Consider the following 18,969-nt stretch of genomic DNA (forward strand, 5'->3'; position numbering starts at 1 on the left):
AACTAATGAAATACAATCATTTTCTTGATCATTTTATCACAAAAATGAAAAATCTCATTTAACTCCTATTAAACCTTTATTTTATTTTTGTACAACTTATTGAAACTTACAAAGACATTGAATTGAAAATTAACTACTCTTATGAGCAAAATGAACATCACAGATAAGTTTTATAAAATTTTCTCATTTCTTTTACTGTGCAAATATTCATCTTATTTATGAGAAAAGGCAAATAATTTTATATGCAATAAATAAGATTACCAAACATGCTAAAAGTCGTCCTATATCTGATTCAAATGAAGCCAGTGGGACTTCTATCACTGACTTCAATAAAAACCAAGGTATTTTTATTGTGCCATTGTAAGTTGAATGGCTCATGACACACACTTCTTCACCCTTAAAGTCTTGTAGTGAGAAATTATATCAGTTTTCCAAATCTGGACTTTGCTCGGGGCTGAAATATCAGAATATTGTGAACTGTGATGAGGTTTAGCTGTAGAACCATATGGTGGGATGGGCATGTCAATCCTACATTAGCTACATACTAGTACTGGATATAGGAATAGCTTATCTTTAGTGGGTAGTTTATTTGTTATTATCAATAATACAGGAATGTTAAAAGAAGCTTGTGAAATTCTGTGGTATGAACAAAGCCAGTAATTTCTATTTACATTCTGCCCTTTCATTCAGAATGATCAGGGATTGATCCTTCAAAAAGGGTCTAATTCAGGACTTGAATAGTGAACACATTCTCAGATTCAGGAATGTGAAAATAGTTTTAAAGTTGTGCATATACTTAAATGCTTTGTAGGATCAGGATCTGGTAACAGGCCTTTCTTACATCTATCTCCTCAGTCAAAGGCCTGGCTAGCACACTGCTCCTACCACGGGAACAGCAGCACTGGCTCCCAGGCGAGATTGGGTGGAGGGGCACATTTGAGAGGGATTCCTGGGGCGAGAGAGGGGCCCTGAACCAGAGACTTTCATGCCCTGCGGGACAATCACTTCCCCAGGTTCTGGTCACATGTGTTCGATCAGGCATTTGTGGCCCAAACTAGAGACCCAGCCAAGCAACCGGACTCTCCCCACACCTTCCTGATGGGTGAAGCAAACCAGGACCTGACTGGGCCGCTCCTGGATCCCATACTCCCCCACTCCAGATCACTGTGCACAGGAGTTTCTTCTGCAGGCTCTTGGGGAGCCCTAGCCCCCCCCCCCCAGTCCACCTCCACCTCCACTGGGAAGGGGCACGGTGCCTCCCTGGCCATGGCTGGCGAGTTCCAAGCAGCCAGGCTGGTCACCGTCTTGCAGAGCCAGTTTCACTTTTATTTCAGGAGAATCTCCTCTCCCCTCCCCAAGTTTCTTTTCCCTTTGTAACTTAGTGCAGCGCTACGGGGAAGACGGGAGGCAGAGCAGGGACCCGGCCCCAACCCCAGGGAAGCCATATCTCCCTCTGCTTCTGCTCTCCCTCTGCTTCTGCCCCATTTTTTGAGCTGCTGCGCCTTTAAATGACCATGCTCCTCACTCCCCCACCCTTGCAGATGCCACTGGTATTCTGTCCGAGGAAAACAGAAAATACAAGACATATAAAATGTCCAATATTTTCTGTTTATTTTACCAGACGGAAGGCCAAAATACCCACCTGTCCAGGCAAAAACCAGACTTCTGGCAACCCGACACAGCCCTCCAAAAACAAAGTACAATGTGTGTGTGTGTGTGTGTGTATGTGTGTGTGTGTGTGTTAGGAGAATGTTGGGCAAATTCACTCAAGTTGTATCTCCAGATATGCACAGGTTGAACTTCTCTAGTCCACACTCGATAGTCCAGCAACATCTGTGGTCTGGCATGATTTTAGTAAGTTGGATGTTCACTTATCACAGTTATGGCCAAGTTTCCCATGGTCCTGCAAAGTTTGTTTATAGCCACCAGTCCTGTCTCTCAAGGTTCTATGCTGTTAGTTAGCTTTAATTTATCCCTAAGTGTTTTGAAAGAGGCCCATAAGCAATGGAAATATTGGTAATGCTTCTAGACAGTATTGATTTCCCATGGTTCAGCAAATTCTCAGGTTCAGCACCCATCAGGTCCCAGGTGTCCCAGACTAGAGAGGACTTTTGTATAAATAATCTGAGATTAAATTGACTCAGGGGCATCTTCCTAGGCCAGCAAACAGATGGAACAAACAAAAGAGAGGCAATCCTTAAGGAATGGCTGAATGGACCAACAACTGACAGAACCTGGGTTTGGTGTTGGGGTTATCTCTGGAAAGTTTATTTGCATGTGGGTAAGTTCTTTATTATTTTCCATATTTTTGTAACACTTTTACCTTAAGAATAGATGTGGTTTCTTAGAAAAGTCAGCGTGGTAACCTCTAACTGTGAACAATGATGCTGTGTATAGCCTTTGGACAGAAAGCAAAATGGTGTCTATTTAGACCACCTGGCTTGCTAGGAATAACAGTATGGAAAGGAACTGTGCAGCCTGTAAAAACACTGGTCAGGAACAAGAAAGACATGGGTCTCTGCTGAAGAGAAGTGACAACTGTAAGCCTAGAATAGTGGAGCTTGCTGGATCATGCAAGCAGGAGGGGGAATACTGGTGCAGTAGCCCCAGCTAAACTTCAAGAGAGCCTATTTACGCTGGGGCTATTTCTATATTGGCAAGATTTTGCACAAATACTCTTTAACGCAAGAGTTTTTGCGTTAGAGTATTTGAGTAAGAGAGCGTCTACACTGGCATGTGCCTTTGCGCAAAAGATGTGCTTTTGCACAAGAGCATCCGTGCCAGTGTAGACGCTCTCTTGCGCAAGAAAGCTCCGATGGCCATTTTAAACATTGGGCTTTCTTGCGCAAGAAATTGATGTTGCCTGTCAGCACTGGACTCTTGCACAAGAACAGTTGTGCAAGAGGGCTTATCCCTAAGTGGGAGCATCAGAGTATTTGCGCAAGACGCACTGATTTTATACATTAGAACGTAAGTGTTCTTGCGCAAGTACTCGTGGCCAGTGTAGACAGGTGGCAAGATTTTGCACAAAAGCAATTGCTTTTGCGCAAAATCTTGCCAATGTAGATGTAGCCTGAGGCTGAATTTGGCCCAAACTGTTTCACAGCCTGACAGACACCTTATGCTGTCGATTATATTGATGCATATCTAGAGCAACTCACTGAATTGATTGGTTACTTTTGGTTTACTGTAGTGTTTCAAGTATTTAGTCATGAGTTCATAACCATGACTATTCATTCACTACACAAATGAACCATCTCTCTGGTGGAATGGATAACCCACTATTTTCTAGCAATACTGTATAAAATGTTCTGTTAAAAAGAGTAGTGAAGCAATCCTTTCCCACAGTAGTTATAACAATAAGAATTAAATTACCCAAGTTGAAAGTTGGCCACTCGCTGTGGTTAACACCATTAACTCCTGTGAAAAATGCTGTGGGACTTTTGTACTGACTGCAGGTTTATATAATAGCAGCAAAGTGTTCCCTAAAAAATACCTAAGGGCCCAGTTTGGCACTAACTCAAAGGAATAGCAGGAATATAGTGAGTCTCCCCATCACCCATTCACAACAAAAACATCTTGTTTGTATCTAGTTTTTTTAGGTCCAATGTCCAAAAATGCTTAGCCACTAACAGCTGAGATCATAGCTTAAGATGTTCATAAACAAAAATTATGAGTTAGACTGTAAACACACTAAGGGACATTTTAAAGACAGGAAAAATGTCTCTATTATGCTCTAACTTACACATTCATTCTCTTTTTAACACTTGTTAGTCATTTTTGCTTAAGTTTCCAAAAGGGTTAAAAGCAACAATTCTCAATTTGAGATGCTGAAAATTGTGTGCCTTTGCATTTATTTAAGAAATATGTTCTCTGAATAATGCAGCTGCCACATCAATTCGCAGAGCTAAAAACACTGTGATCGCTAAATTATAAATACAATGAACCATGATTGCTAAACAAAGGGGGTGCATTCATTATCAAACACTGCTAACGCTGCATCAAGTGCAAAGTGGCTAAATGAACAGCACTTTCTAACAGGCTCCGGTTGCTGGCATGGAACAGATGGTGCTGCTGCAGAAAAAGACAGCTAATTGTTATTTATCTTACTCTCCTATATGCTTCAATTGTTGTAGTATATGGTAAATTTTAACTGACATGAAAGTTCTCAATAACAATAACTTGAAATTAATGCCTGTTTTTTCCCCAGCTATCACTGTAATGTTTATGATTTTATATGGATGTATTGTCAGTTACATTCCACACATGCCTCCGAAACAGATAAAGGAAACTTTTCTGTGTTTTGATGGTATATTAACAATGTACGAGGATTTTCTTGTCTTCATTACTTTCTGCTTCAGAATTTCCTTATAATAATTAAAGAATGCTATTCACAGTCATCAGTCATCTGATTGAAATACACTTCTTAGTGAAGACAGCGCAATTAATTATTTTCATGACACATCACCACTGTTCAGCAATTTGTTACACTATGTATTTTTACTCAAGGGGCAGAGAGGAACTCAATATCATTTTCAAATGCAATGGACACCCTAATAACATAGAAATATGTTATACTCGCATGGACACAAAACACTATATATCTTTTCAAAATGCTGTATATTATTGAAAAGTGACATGTAACAGGGTTTAACAGACCAAGCAGTTACCTTGGTTTCTGACTTTCAAATGTGAGAAGATTGCTGCCACATACCAGCTAAATGTATTCTCTCATGCAAAGCAGACTGTATGCTTTCTGGTTTTGAACAAAAATATTGCTAGCTCTTATGCTGACTTTCCTACTTTTGTTTAACCTTTTATCTTTACATTTTTAGAGTGATGCACAGAGTTTTAGTTGCAAGTGATCTAGGCATCTATTTGATAATCATAAAGCGAACATGCCAGAAGACCTGATGACACAAGGCAGAAAAAGGTGCCAAACTTCTTCAGTAAAATGCTGAGATGAAGCAAAGCAAGAAACTGCTTGAGAGTTCCAATCCAGTCTGCCTGCTTTAATTGTTATTAAGCCTAAATATCATTTGTCCTTTAAAAAAGTAATGGAACGTTATCATACCATTGTTCGATGGCATCCTTTCTCCCTCCCTTTTTAAACTTCAACAGACAAAATCAATGAATTCAAAGCACGTGGTACGTGAAGCAGAATGTGTATGTACTTGCCAAAAAATTATTTTGGAATCAATAATATACTGCAATGGTTTAATCCCTGACTGATTTTCTCGAAATTAAGATAAAGGTCCAAACCAAGATACTGAACAACGAGACATTTAGCTTCCTTTCAGGTTTTTATCTTGTAATTATTGGTTTACCAATGGCTTATCTGGTAATTTTTGTGGATTTTCTATTTAATGATGTTACCCCATTATCTTTAATTAAAACAGTGATGCTGGAAAACAATGCATCTCTTTGACAATACAAGGCTTAAAGAAAAATGATGGTATCACCAGTCCAATACAAAAAGCAAAGTCTGAAGTGCTAAACTCTTAGGCTGTGTCTACACTGGCCCCTTCTTCGGAATAGCCATGCTAATTTAGAACTTTGGAATAGGGAAATCCCCCGCGGGATTTAAATAAACATGGCCGCCGCTTTTTTTCCGGCTTGGGGAAAAGCCGGAAAAAAGCGCCCAAACTGGCACGATCCTCCGGAATAAAGCCCTATTCCGGAGGATCTCTTATTCCTACTTGCAAGTGACAATGTTTATTTAAATCCCGCGGGATTTAAAAGTTCTAAATTAGCATGGCTATTCCGAAGAAGGGGCCAGTGTAGACACAGCCTTAGGGTATGTCTACACTAGCCCCCTAGTTCAAACTAGGGAGGCTAACGTAGGCATTCGAAGTTGCAAATGAAGCCCAGGATTTAAATATCCTGGACTTTATTTGCATCTTCCCGTCCGGGCGCCATTTTTAAATCCCCTTAGTCCGAACTAACTGCACAGGGTTACGCGTGGCAGTCAAACATTACCTCGAACTAAGTCCTTAGTTCGAGTTAACTATTAAACCTCATGGAATGAGTATGACAGAGGTCTATAAAATCATGACTGGTGTGGAAAAAGTGAGTAAGGAAAAAATATTTACTTTTTCCCATAACATAAGAACTAGGGATCACCAAATGAAATTAGTAGGTAACAGATTTAGAACGAACAAAAAGAATTTTTTTTTCACACAGCATATGATTGGCTTATGGAACTCCTTGCCAGAGGAGGTTGTGAAGGCCAGGAATTTAACAGGGTTCAAGAAAGAACTAGATAAATTCGTGGAGATTAGGTCCATCAATGGGTATTAGCCAGGATAGTTAAGAATGGTGGCCTTAGCCTCTGTTAGAGGCTGGGAATGGGTGATGGGAAAGGGATTGTTTGATGTTCCCCTGTTCTGTTCACTCCTTCGGGGGCATCTGGCATTGGCCTCTGTCAGAAGACAGGATACTGGGCTAGATGGACCGTTGGTCTGACCCAGTATGGCTATTCGTATGTTATGTTCACAGATAGGTAAACTCAGTGAAATTAAGAATCTTGCCTGAAGCAAAGAGGGAAAATTTATCCACATGTGTTGGGTACCAATTGTGAACACAGGTATGGAGTTATATCCAGGGCAGTAACTGGGCATGTCCACTTTTCTGCCTTTGCTAAAGGTCATTTGTGGAGGGTGTTCTTATACTTTAAAATAACTAACTAAGGGTATGTCTACACTACCACCCTAGTTCGAATTAGGTGGTTAATGTAGGCAACCGAAGTTGCAAATGAAGCCCGGGATTTAAATATCCCGGGCTTCATCTGCATCTTGCCAGGTGCCGCCATTTTTAAAGCCCCGGTAGTTCGGACTCCGTGCCCGCGGCTGCACGCGGCACGGAGTAGGTAGTCGGATTAGGCTCTCTAATCCGAACTACCGTTACTCCTCGTGGAACGAGGTGTACCGGTAGTTCAGATTAGAGAGCCTAATCCAAACTACGTACTCCGTGCCGCATGTAGCTGCGGGCACAGAGTCTGAACTACCGGGGCTTTAAAAATGGCGGCGCCCGGCAAGATGCAAATGAAGCCCGGGATATTTAAATCTCGGGCTTCATTTGCAACTTCGGTTGCCTATATTAACCACCCTAGTTCGAACTAGGGTGGTAGTGTAGACATACCCTAACTAAATACAGCAGATAAGTAACTCACTGCCTCTTTGAGGCTCTTTTTCAGCAAACCAGATGTTTAATCCTTTTTTGTTCAGAAAAGCACCTAAGCATATGCTTAAGTCCCCTTCACTTCAATGGAACTTCAGCACATGCTTACACTTCAACAATCTTAAAAGCTATCTGGGCCTGACTCTATTAAAAATATCAGTTCCAGTTTCAACTACTTAGCATACATGTCTATTCGCAACACGAAATGTACTTTTTAAACATTCTTTTTATTCCCTTCATTGAAGCTATGATGACTGAACAGAAAAATACAATGCTCTGAAATATTTTATTTAGCTGCTGCTAAGCTCCTTTCAGTAAGAAACTGTTTTTGGCTTTATATAGCTAGAATGATAATTTCAGCATTAAAAGTCTATGCTTTTAATAGCAGTTGCTTAAGACATGTACACCAAGATATCACAAAACCAAGAAGAATATACATATGGGACAATTTTTAACTTATTTTTTCTATCTTGAACGATAATAATATTATGATCAATCAGTATTAACAAACTACTCTGTGATTGATTAAGAAAGAAGAAAATATTTTAGGAAACACATGTTGGAAATACTTCCCATTCCTCATTAAAACCTGAAAATTTGAGATTGTTCTTCTTTTAAAAGTAGGTGTTACAATTGATTTTCCCCATACATGTTTGATGAGTCAATTTTCTTAGTAAAACCTATGAGCAGGGAAGCAATTTACACTGAATAAAATTTAGTTTTCTGCTAACTGTTCTTGGATTATAAAAATGAAGAGTATGTGTAACAATTATGTATTGCTCATTGTGAAAAGTCTCATGGGATGGGATTTTGAAATTGAATCAGCATTGTTCTAAACCATCTCTCATTGGAGTTCACAGGATTTTTACCATTGGATTCAACAGAAGCAGAACTAAATTAATTCTGAGTTCTTTATTAAAAATATATTGAATGAAGGGGACTTTCTAATCAACTGATATTTTAGGGCAGATAGCTTGCCTCATTCCTCTCTTGTGCATAATCTTGTCAAAGCAGAGAATCTGGCCATTTGTTCATTAACTATTAAGTTGTTACAACTAAATGTTTCCCTTGCTAGAGATGATGTCTCTAATTCTCCAAACATTGTGTGCACCGCTTCATTCCAAATTTGCGTGCACAATTAATGTGATTACTTGCACAATAATTATTTAAATGCATGAAGACTTCTGAAATACATTTATCTGGTTTGATAAAGGCACACCAAAGTTTGAAAAGCAAAGTCCATAATATATTCATTATAATCTAAATAAATTAAAAAGCAACTAATGTTTTAAGTACATATTTAATCATTTTATAAACTATGTTGGTGACTGCGATAATTGTGTACTGCCTCAAAATACTGTTGAAAATTAAATGCTAGTTAGTTAACTTAATAAATACAGAGTATTACTATTGTGAAAATAAAATTAAATGTAGTATTTAATTCTGAAGACACACTGCTATCTCATAACATCAGCTACTCTATGTGAAGTTATTCAGAACTGCATAATAACATACATCTCTATGAAAGGTAACTTTAATTTGTCTAAAAGTGTAGTTATTAGGACATTCACTTAGGATCTTCCATTTTTGGTCAGTCGTAGATTGCACACTTTCTTCTGCTGAACATTGACCAAGGTGAATCAGAACTTCATTGTGTCCACACTACAATAGTGCAATGCACTTTTTCTGGGAATGCCCACAAAAAACTAGGGATATTCTGCTGCCACATCATGTTGCTGCATATTTCGTAATGTGTATTGCATAGAAACAGCACACTGTACCATGCTCCAAACATTGTACTGGCAAGCTGCTCTGTTCCAGATCCAGTTCATGATGCTAGCACCAATCATTTTCTGTAACCACTTCTCCCTCCTTCTGATCCTAAATTTGGAAAGCCCTGCAACCAGAGATCAGAGCTAAAGTCTTCTAGGAGCAGACTAGAATGGAATGGAAAACCCATCTTGTTGCCCAAGATATTTGGGAGCTGTTTAACTGGGACATCTTCTAGGGAACCAATTTAGTATTGTTTATATTAGGATCCAGATTTTCTTAAACTGAGAAACCTGAAGTCATCTCATGAGAATGATTTTTGACATAAATGGACAAAGAAATCAGATTCAAGTAAATCTTTACACACCAATTTTTTCAGCAGAAAGAAATAAAAAGTTTCCTCTATAGACTACAGCAATCTTTTCCTTTGTTTTGATCTATTTATTATAAAACTTAAGAATGACCAAAACTAGTATAAGATTGAAACTTCATGAAGCAAGAACTCCAGGCATTTTGGAATAAACCATTTCATAAAGGAACATCTCTGTTTGTGTTTATCTCTGACCTGCAATAACTGGTTTTGGATGAATGGGGGTCAGCGTTTGATTTGGATGGAGGGTCAGCAACAGCAATAAATGTTTTGGGGCAACGATAAAAGGCTATGTCTAGACTGCAGGCTTCTTTCGAAAGAGGCTCTTTCGAAAGCATCTTTCGAAAGAGCCTCTTTCGAAAGATCGTGTCTAGACTGCAGGCGGATCTTTCGAAAGAGAAATCCGCTTTTTCGAAAGAGAGCACCCAGAAAGTCTGGATGCTCTCTTTCGAAGACGGCCTCTTTACATTGAAGAACGCCTTCCTTCGAAAGAGGAACTTTCGAAGGAAGGCGTTCTTCCTTGTGAAACGAGGTTTACCGCCATCGAAAGAAAAGCCGCGTTCTTTAAAAATAATTTCGAAAGAACGCGGCTTGAGTCTGGACGCAGGGGAAGTTTTTTCGGGAAAAGGCTACTTTTCCCGAAAAACCCCTGAGTCTGGACACGGCCAAACTGATTGGGGAAATAAATGAGGAGGAAAGGCAAGGATGGGATCTGCAAATAGTAGAATGTGACTGAAAGGGAAAAGGAGAAGATGTGGGAGGCAGAAAGAATGAGAACAGGAGAGAGTTGAGTGAGAAAAAAATGCTGAGATAAACTTGTAATAGGGCAACATAACAATGTGCATAGATGTGAATGTGTGGTTGAGTGGGGAGGGGCTGAATGAGGAAGGGAAAGTAAAGGAATACAGTAAAACTTCAATTGTCCAGCATCCAGTGGTCCGGCACTCCCGATAGTCTGGCACCAACTGGAAACCGGAAGTGCTCCAGCCAGCCGGACAATTGGAGCTGCTCCATGCTGATTCCCCACGTCCGCCGCTGCCGCTGCTGAAACTAATCAGCGGCAGACTTGGGGAAGCTGTGGAGCAGAGCAGCTGGGGTGCTGCCGGGCGCCGAGCAGGGGGGTGAGGAGCGGCGCTGCAGGACCAACCCCGCAGCACCCCAGCTGCTCTGCTCTGTGCCGCTTCCCCAAGTCCACCGCTGCTATTGCTGAAACTGACGAGCAGCGGACTTGGGGAAGCTGCACAGCAGAGCAGCTAGGATGCTGCTGTGTTGGTCCTGCAGCACCGCCCCTCACCCCCCTGTTCGGGGATAACTACTGCAGTCTGGGGGTTGGGGAGTCTGCACCGCTCCCCTCCCAGAAACTCTCGGCAGCAACACGGGGCTTCCCCCGCCTTCCTGCAAAATGGTGGAGGGTTCGCCCCTCGCCATGCCATTCCCCACCCACCCCCCCAGATGCAATGTGGGTCCCAGCAGACCTGTCACAGACTCCCCCCCCCACCAGAGTACCTCCCTATACTCCAGCATATCCGATAATCCGGCACCACCAAAGGTGCCGGATTATCGGAAGTCTACTGTACTAGGATACGGAGGCAAATGAAAATAAGGGGGGGGGGGGGGGGGGGGGGGGGGGGGGGGGGGGAGTTATGAATAAAGAATGAGAATATGTAAATGGAATGGTTGGTGGAGCAACACTTACAAGTATTAAATGTAAGCTCAGGGTCCTTGTCATTTCACAGAAAGAAAAACAAATTAGAGGGAATATTGCTTTCCAGTAATATCTTAGGGCACGTCTACACAGCAGGTCTAAAGCTGAAATAAGCTATGCAACTTGAGCTATGTCACTTGCATAGCTTAAGTCAAAATAGCTTATTTCTACTTTTTGGCACTGTCTACACAGCAGGATGTTTGAGAAAGAGCACTCTTCCTCCGATTTCCTTTACTCTTCATAAAATGAAGGTTATAGGAGTTGGAGTAAGAAGTCCGCCAGCTCAACATTATTTTGACATTTTGTCAAAATAACTGCTTGTCGTGTACATGCGGACTATGTTATTTACATCAGTTATTATGTAACATGAACTACCTGTTATGAACTACCATATTATGTAACATGAACTACCTTTAATGTTGCCACAACTTTCCTCCTTTCTGTAGAGCAACATTACTACTGAAATGGCATTGCTTCCTAATCAGGAAAATAAAATATTTGCCAGTACTTCCTGATGAAGCAAATCCTACTGTATTCCTTATTAAGTTTAACAATGGATACTTTTAGTTTTGTTCCACTAACAAAAATATGGAGCCTCAAGTAGTTCTTTGTCTCTTTCCAGTGTAACAGCATAACATTCTCTATAACCAGTAAAATTTCACATATTCATGTAATCTAGAATCTGCAGCTATATAGTAATTCCCTAGAGAAATCAAGAATGTGGTTACTTGGCAACTTTGTTATTTTGTTCTTTGTGTGGACACTAAAATAGAGGTATGCAGTGCCACAAATTATAAAATGAATTATTGAATTTGTATTTTTATTCTACTTAAGGAAAATCATTCAGTAGATCTATTTTGCTAGGACTATGCCACTGCCTTTCAGTTTGATAAAGCAGGAAGCTGTAATTCGGTTTATAACAAATGTCTTAATTGTTGACAGGTTTCAGAGAGGTGGCTGTGTTAGTCTGTTTCAGTGAAAACAACAACAAGTCTGGGGGCATTTTAAAGACTAACACATTTATTAGGACTATGTAGCACTTTAAAGACTAACAAGATGGTGATGAGCTTTCGTGGGCCAGACCCATTTCCTCAGATCAAATAGTGGAAGAAAATTGTCACAACCATATATACCAAAGGATACAATTAAAAAGTTAACACATATGAAAAGGACAAATCAAATTTCAAAACAGAAGAGGGATGGGGGGGGGGAGGGAAAGGTAAATGTCTGTGAACTAATGATATTAGTGGTGATAATTGGGGAAGCTATTTTTGTAATGGGTAAGATAATTAGAGTCTTTATTCAAACTTAAGTGTAAAGTGTTGAATTTAAGCATGAATGACAGTTCAGAGGATTCTCTTTCAAGTGTAGTCTTAAAAGGCCTTTGAAGCAGGATGCAGGTAATCAAGTTGTTGAGACAATGTCCTTTCTGGCTGAAATGGCAAGAAACTGTTTTTTCTTTGTGATCCTGTCTGATATCTCTTTTGTGGGCATTGATCCTTTGGCGAAGTGTCTGAGAAGTTTGTCCAATGTACTTAGCAGACGGACACTTTCGGCACATGATAGCATAAATTATATTTCTTGATGTGATGGTATCGGCACGCTCACTACTGGTTTATCCAGCTATGTAGACTCTCTTCTCAAACCCTACGCAACCAACACCCCCCGCTATTTCCAAGATACTACTGACTTCCTAAGGAAACTACAAAACATTGATAACCTCCCCGATAACACCATCCTTGCCACCATGGATGTAGAAGCTCTATACACCAACATCCCACATGAAGACGGATTACAAGCCATTAGAAACACTATCCCAGAGGACACCACTGCCAATCTGATAGCAGACCTATGTAACTTTGTTCTCACCCACAATTATTTCCAGTTTGAGAACAACTTATACCTCCAGATCAGCGGCACAGCCATGGGTACATGCATGGCCCCACGGTATGCTAATATCTTTATGGTTGACCTAGAATAACGTTTCCTCAACTCCCGTCCCCTTTTACCTCTTCTCTACTTTCGCTACATCGATGACATCTTTATGATCTGGACGCATGGCCAAGAAACACTTGAGACATTCCACAGAGATTTTAACAACCTACACCCCACCATCAATCTCAGCCTGGACCATTCTACATAAGAGATCCATGGACACCACAGTACAAATCAGCAATGGAAAATTAGACACCACTCTCTACAGAAAACCCACTGACTCATACAGTTACCCACATGCTTCCTGCTCCCATCCAGAACACACCATATGATCCATCATCTATAGCCAAGCCCTTCCATACAACCACATCTGCTCTAATCCCACTGACAGAGACCAGAAACTTCAGGATCTCTACCAAGCATTTATAAACCTCAACTACTCACCCGGAGAAATAAAAAAGCAAATTGAAAGAGCCAGATGAATACCTAGAAACCAACTACTTCAAGACAGACCCAAGAAAACCAACAATAAAACACCACCTGCCATCACCTACAGCCCCCAACTTAAACCTGTCCAACACATTATCAATAAACTACAGCCTATACTGGAACAGGATACTAAACTCCGAGAGGCTCTGAGAGACAGACCCATAGTCTCCTATAGACAACCACCAAACCTCAAGATGATTCTTACCAACAACCACAGGACATACCACATTAATACCAACCCTGGTACCTTCCCTTGCAACAAACCCCGTTGCCAGCTTTGTACACATATTCACTCTGCTGATCCTATTATTGGACCTAACCAAGTGAGTTATAAGATCAAGAACACATATTCCTGCGCATCCAGAAATATAATTTATGCTATCATTTATCTTCCCCTCCCCCCCATCTCCTTTCTGTTCTGAAATTTGATTTGTCCTTTTCATATGTGTTAATTTTTTAATTGTATCCTTTGGTATATATGGTTGTGACAATTTTCTTCCACTATTTGATCTGAGGAGGTGGGTCTGGCCCACAAAAGCTCATCACCTAATAAACCATCTTGTTAGTTTTTAAAGTGCTACTTAGTCCTGTTTTCTGTTTCAGCTACACCAGACTAACACGGCTTCATTTCTATCACATTTATTAGGGCATTAGAGCATAGACTTTTGTGAGCTATAATTCACTTCTTCAGATGCTGAAGAGAAAAGGGGAAAAAAAGACAAAAGTGAGGTGGAAAAAAAGAGATGGATACAGGATACTAATACAGATGTCACATTCACATTTCTGTATCCTTTTTTTCTCCTTTCTTTCTTTTCTTTAAAGTGCCACTGGACTTCTTATTTATATTAATTGTTAATATTCAATCAAGCCATATTCCATTTCTAATCATAAGGCTACTAATGCCACCATTTGCAGCATTATAAATGTGTTCTAAATTGGTGGAACAAATAGATAATATTAATTAAGCATGTCAGTTCACTCCAGCCTATTAAATAGACCAATTGAACTAATTTTTTTAAACAGCTTTCAGTTTACATTTAATGATATCTCCTTTTTTAAAGTGTAAAAACTGCATATAATTGGTCTCTGAGGCAGACCTAAAGGTTGATGCATCTACAGCAGTTCTGCGAATATCACATTTACAGGTTACTATTAGCTGCAGTTGTAAGGCTTGTGAAGCTTCAAAGGAATAATGCAATGACTTCATATGTTACAGAAATGTCAGCTTGTTAATTTAGTTTGGAAAATGAGTACAATGGATTTTAAAGCAAAGAAACTTTGCCGAAGTTCTATTTTGTTTCAGATGATAAAAAAACCTGAGATCTCTTCAATTAAGTCTATGTGGAGCTATTTGCACACATTACATCGTAGGCATCATTGTAATTGATCGGTCCCTTGAACCACCTTGTCCAATATCTTGCTCCAGTAGGAAGGTCATAGCCTACTTCCCCCACCATTAGCACCAAGCAAACCTGTGCAATTTCTTTCTGCCCCCACTACGTGATGGCAGATGCCCTGAAATATGATATCTTGTATTATCCTTTTAACTAGGCCATTACACATTACTAACATCTTCAATATTTTTATTTACTCACAGCATGTCTGAAAATATCAGTTGCATAATATGCTAAATAGGGGACTCTACATTGGTGTGCTGGCAAAGAGTATATAGTAGAAGATTTCAAATATAGAATTTACTGTATTTTAACCATCTCAGGGTATGTCTACACTAGCCCCCTAGATCAATCTAGGGAGGCTAATGAGGGTGACCAGAATAGCAAATATTTAAATATCCACGCTTGATTTGCATGTTCCCGGCCAGTCGCCATTCTATACATTGACTAGCCCGAAGTAACTGCCCGCGTCTACACGCAGCAGTGAAACAGGAGTCCGGAATAAAGCCCTAAATCGAATTAGGTGGTATCCTCATGGAATGAAAAGTGTAGGTTTAATTAAAGCCAATTAATCTCTTTCCTTTGGAGATTATTGACACTTTGGTGTCAGTTGCTGGACTCTTAGGGCAATTCACTCAAGCAGTAGGAGGATACAAGGGGTAGGTGAAAAAGGGGTGGCCAGAGGCTGAGCCTGGGCTGAAGAGGCAAGACTGTGTGGACTCTTCAGGAGCTTCAGGGGGTAGCCGAGTTAGTCTGTTACAGAAAAAACCAACAAATGGTCTGGTAGCACTTTATTGACTAACGAAACATGTAGATGGTATCATGAGCTTTCGTGGGCACAGCTCACATCTTCAGATGACCGGAGTTATGAGTTGGGGATATGAAAACTCGAAATAAAGAGGCGAGGGGGAGGGAGGACAGAAAAAAATAGAAGGGGTGGGAGGCAGAGCATCATTAAGTATCTGGAGAATGAATACTTACACCTAAGCAGATAAAAATCAAAGTCAATAGATAGATTCCTAAAACAGGAAGGAATCTATCTATTGACTTTGATTTTTATCTGCTTAGGTTTAAGTACCCATTCTCCAAATACTCTGGAGATGCTCTATCTCCCACTCCCGTCCCTTTTTCTTTCTCTTCCCCCTCACCTTCCCCTCTCTTATTTATTTCAAGTTTTCATATCCCTAACTCATAACTCGGGTCATCTGAAGAAGTGGGCCATGCTCACGAAAGCTCATGATACCATCTACATGTTTCGTTAGTCTATAAAGTGCTACCAGACCATTTGTTGGGTTTTTTTTTGTGTGGACTCTGCCTCTTGCTGTGGGACTGTAGAATGCTGTTATAGTTTGCAAGGGAAAAAATATCTACACGGTGAAAGAGGAACAACCTGGTGTTTATCTATGACTGTAATACCACAAGAACTGGCCAGGGAGTGGTACATTGCTTAGTGATAGAGGACCTCTGTGACAGTGTTACTGTACAACATAAAGTGGGCTAATTTTTCTGTCAGAAAATTATATATTATATTAAGCATTGAGAAATAAGCTGAATTCATAGGCACTAGTTTTTTAAACGGATTCAGCTGAAATTGTACTGATTCTCACTTTTATCATGGGGGAAGGAGGGGTGAACTATCTCTGGAAGTGTTTCTTTTTTTGTGAGTTAGTAATATATTTGGGAGATGGAAAAAAAGGCCACTTTGAGATAAGGATATATGAGCTTGACTGTCCCTAATGTCTATGTCCTGCTCTGTGTCAGCAACTAGGGGCCTTAGGGTTAGGACTCCTGGAATTTGGCCAACTCCAGCATGAATTAAAACCACTGGATGCTCTCACTTACGCCGCTGCTGGAAGGTCCCCAATGTTTCAGGACTATTGAAAAATTTGCTTGAAAGTCACAAAAATGTGTGACTTCCATGGGAATGTTAATAATAGTCCAGAATAAGAAAATTCATTAAACCATCCTCATTTTTATTAACTCCAGTCCATGCTGCAAGCTCAGCAGCAGCAGTGGAACCTTTCAGTTTCCTAATCATTTGAAGGGGCCTGGGGCTCCCTGCTGCCACTACTACAGCACTGGCAGTAGCTGGAGCCCCAGGTCTTATAAATCACCACCAGAGTGCCACGCTGCATGCTCTGTGTAGCTCTGAGGGCCAGGGTTATGGGGAGCATGCCACACTCCAGGCAGCGTGGAGGGCTGGCTGTCCCAACCCTGCCCCTTAACCCCAAGGCCCTGCCCCTTATGGGAGTGCAGAGCTCCTCCCACTTTGGCCCATGGAGGCTGTCGGCTCCCCTGTCTGCACATTCTGGTGACTGATGACCAGGTAGGAGAACAGATGTAAGGTTTCCTCCTTCATTGTTCCTAACCTATCCCATCAGTATCTAGATTTCCCACAACTCTCTCAAGTGCAAGGACTGCTCCCTGCTAATGTTCACAGAAAGGGCCCCGGGAGGGGGATGTACGAGGAGGGGCTGGCTTCATTTCTCCTCCTCTCTACATTGGGCAATGAAGCTTTCCATCTGTGGGCAGGCTGCACACTATTATGGACTGTAGCAGCAGTTACTCTCCTCTTGCCTTTGCACCAGCATACTCCAGAAGACACTGAGCCTCCTGAATTTGCTTTCTGGGGAGGTGAGATGCTTTTTTGACCCAGAGGTGGCTGGGATGCACTAGCCTGCAATCAAGCCAGACATAAGGGCTACGTCTAGACTACATCCCTTTTTCGTAAAAGGGATGTAAATTAGACATATCGCAATTGCTAATGAAGCGGGGATTTAAATCTCCCCCGCTTCATTAGCATAAAAATGGCTGCCGCTTTTTTTCCGCACGGAGCTTTGTCGGAAAAAAGCGCCAGTCTAGACGCTGACCTTGCGGAAAATAAAGCCTTTTCCAAAAGATCCCTTATCCCTTATCCTAAATAAGGGATAAGGAATAAGGGATCTTTTGGAAAAGGCTTTATTTTTCGCAAGATCAGCGTCTAGACTGGCACTTTTTTTCGACAAAGCTCCGTGTGGGAAAAAAGCAGCAGCCATTTTTATGCTAATGAAGCAGAGGAGATTTAAATCCCCGCTTCATTAGCAATTGCGATACATCTAATTTACATCTCTTTTACGAAAAAGGGATGTAGTCTAGACGTAGCCCAAGGTCTTTTTCAGGACCTGCTTTTCCTTACTTTCCCCACTCGTTGTCTTTTTATATATTAGCTGTTGAACAGTGAAAAAAAGAAAACCCAGTTATTTAAAAGCTGCAAACAACATATGAAATAGCAATAATACTGGTAACAGCTGCCTGAAACCCTGTAATGGGCTAGTTAAGTCACGATGATCAAAGAGATGTACAGAGCAAAAAAAAAGTAGACTTACTCTTTTCCCAGGAGGACCAGGTGGGCCAGCTTCTCCTGAAGGGCCTGGTGGACCCTGTAACAGTAAACAATCCAAATCACTATTTCATGTAATCTTGAATTCATTAAAGAGTAAAGGTTATTGATTTTCTTAAAGACAACAAATGTATTTTGCAATACTACAGCACCTTTAAAGACAACGTTAAATGTAGGTTAAGATCAGAAGAACGTATAGAAATGATGCTTCCTTATTCAGCAAAGCTCCTTCCTAAATCTCAGGCTATGTCTACACTGCAGAGCTTTTCCAAGATACCAGAGGCATCCCAGAAAGCTATGCTGTGTCCAAAGAATGTGTCCGCTTTTTTGGAACAATTTCTGAGAAAGCAGATGCGTTCTTTCGCCATCCCTGTAATCTTCATTGTATAAGGAAGAAGGGATGTGCTGAAAGAGGAGGCTTTTCTGAAATTTGGTCCTATGCAGACAGACAAATTTTGGAAAAGCCTTTAAAAAAAAACAGAAAAGATATGCAAATTACACTTCGCAATTTGCTTACCTTTTTCCAGCTTTTCCTTGCAGTGTAGACCTAGTCTCAGTCTTGTTTACTGTCTTACCTACTCATGTTGCTGAACAAGACAAAATTGTATTTTTTTTCCTCTGTTAGCAACAGCAATGCATCCCAAGCCAAAACGTGATTGTATAAATAACAATACAATAGCATAATATGTCAAACAAACATTTCAATTGAGTCTGATAGTCAGATCTCTGTTTCAATTGGTTTCACCAT

General features: G+C 40.6%; 1 protein-coding gene across 7 annotated transcripts in view; it reads right to left on the minus strand.

Annotated features, from left to right (window-relative positions):
- The window catches only part of COL11A1 (collagen type XI alpha 1 chain), a 262,532-nt gene that overhangs the window by 19,446 nt on the left and 224,117 nt on the right, over positions 1 to 18,969 (minus strand). For all 7 annotated transcript variants that reach the window (XM_075936624.2, XM_014571895.4, XM_075936623.2 and 4 more), the window contains one exon: positions 18,208 to 18,261. In XM_075936624.2, the coding sequence (XP_075792739.2) occupies positions 18,208 to 18,261 (54 nt within the window). The remainder of the gene's footprint in view (positions 1 to 18,207; positions 18,262 to 18,969) is intronic.

Source organism: Pelodiscus sinensis, chromosome 9 (genome assembly GCF_052426305.1).
Source record: "Pelodiscus sinensis isolate ZL-2025 chromosome 9, ASM5242630v1, whole genome shotgun sequence".
In the NCBI taxonomy this organism is placed as follows: Eukaryota; Metazoa; Chordata; order Testudines; family Trionychidae; genus Pelodiscus; species Pelodiscus sinensis.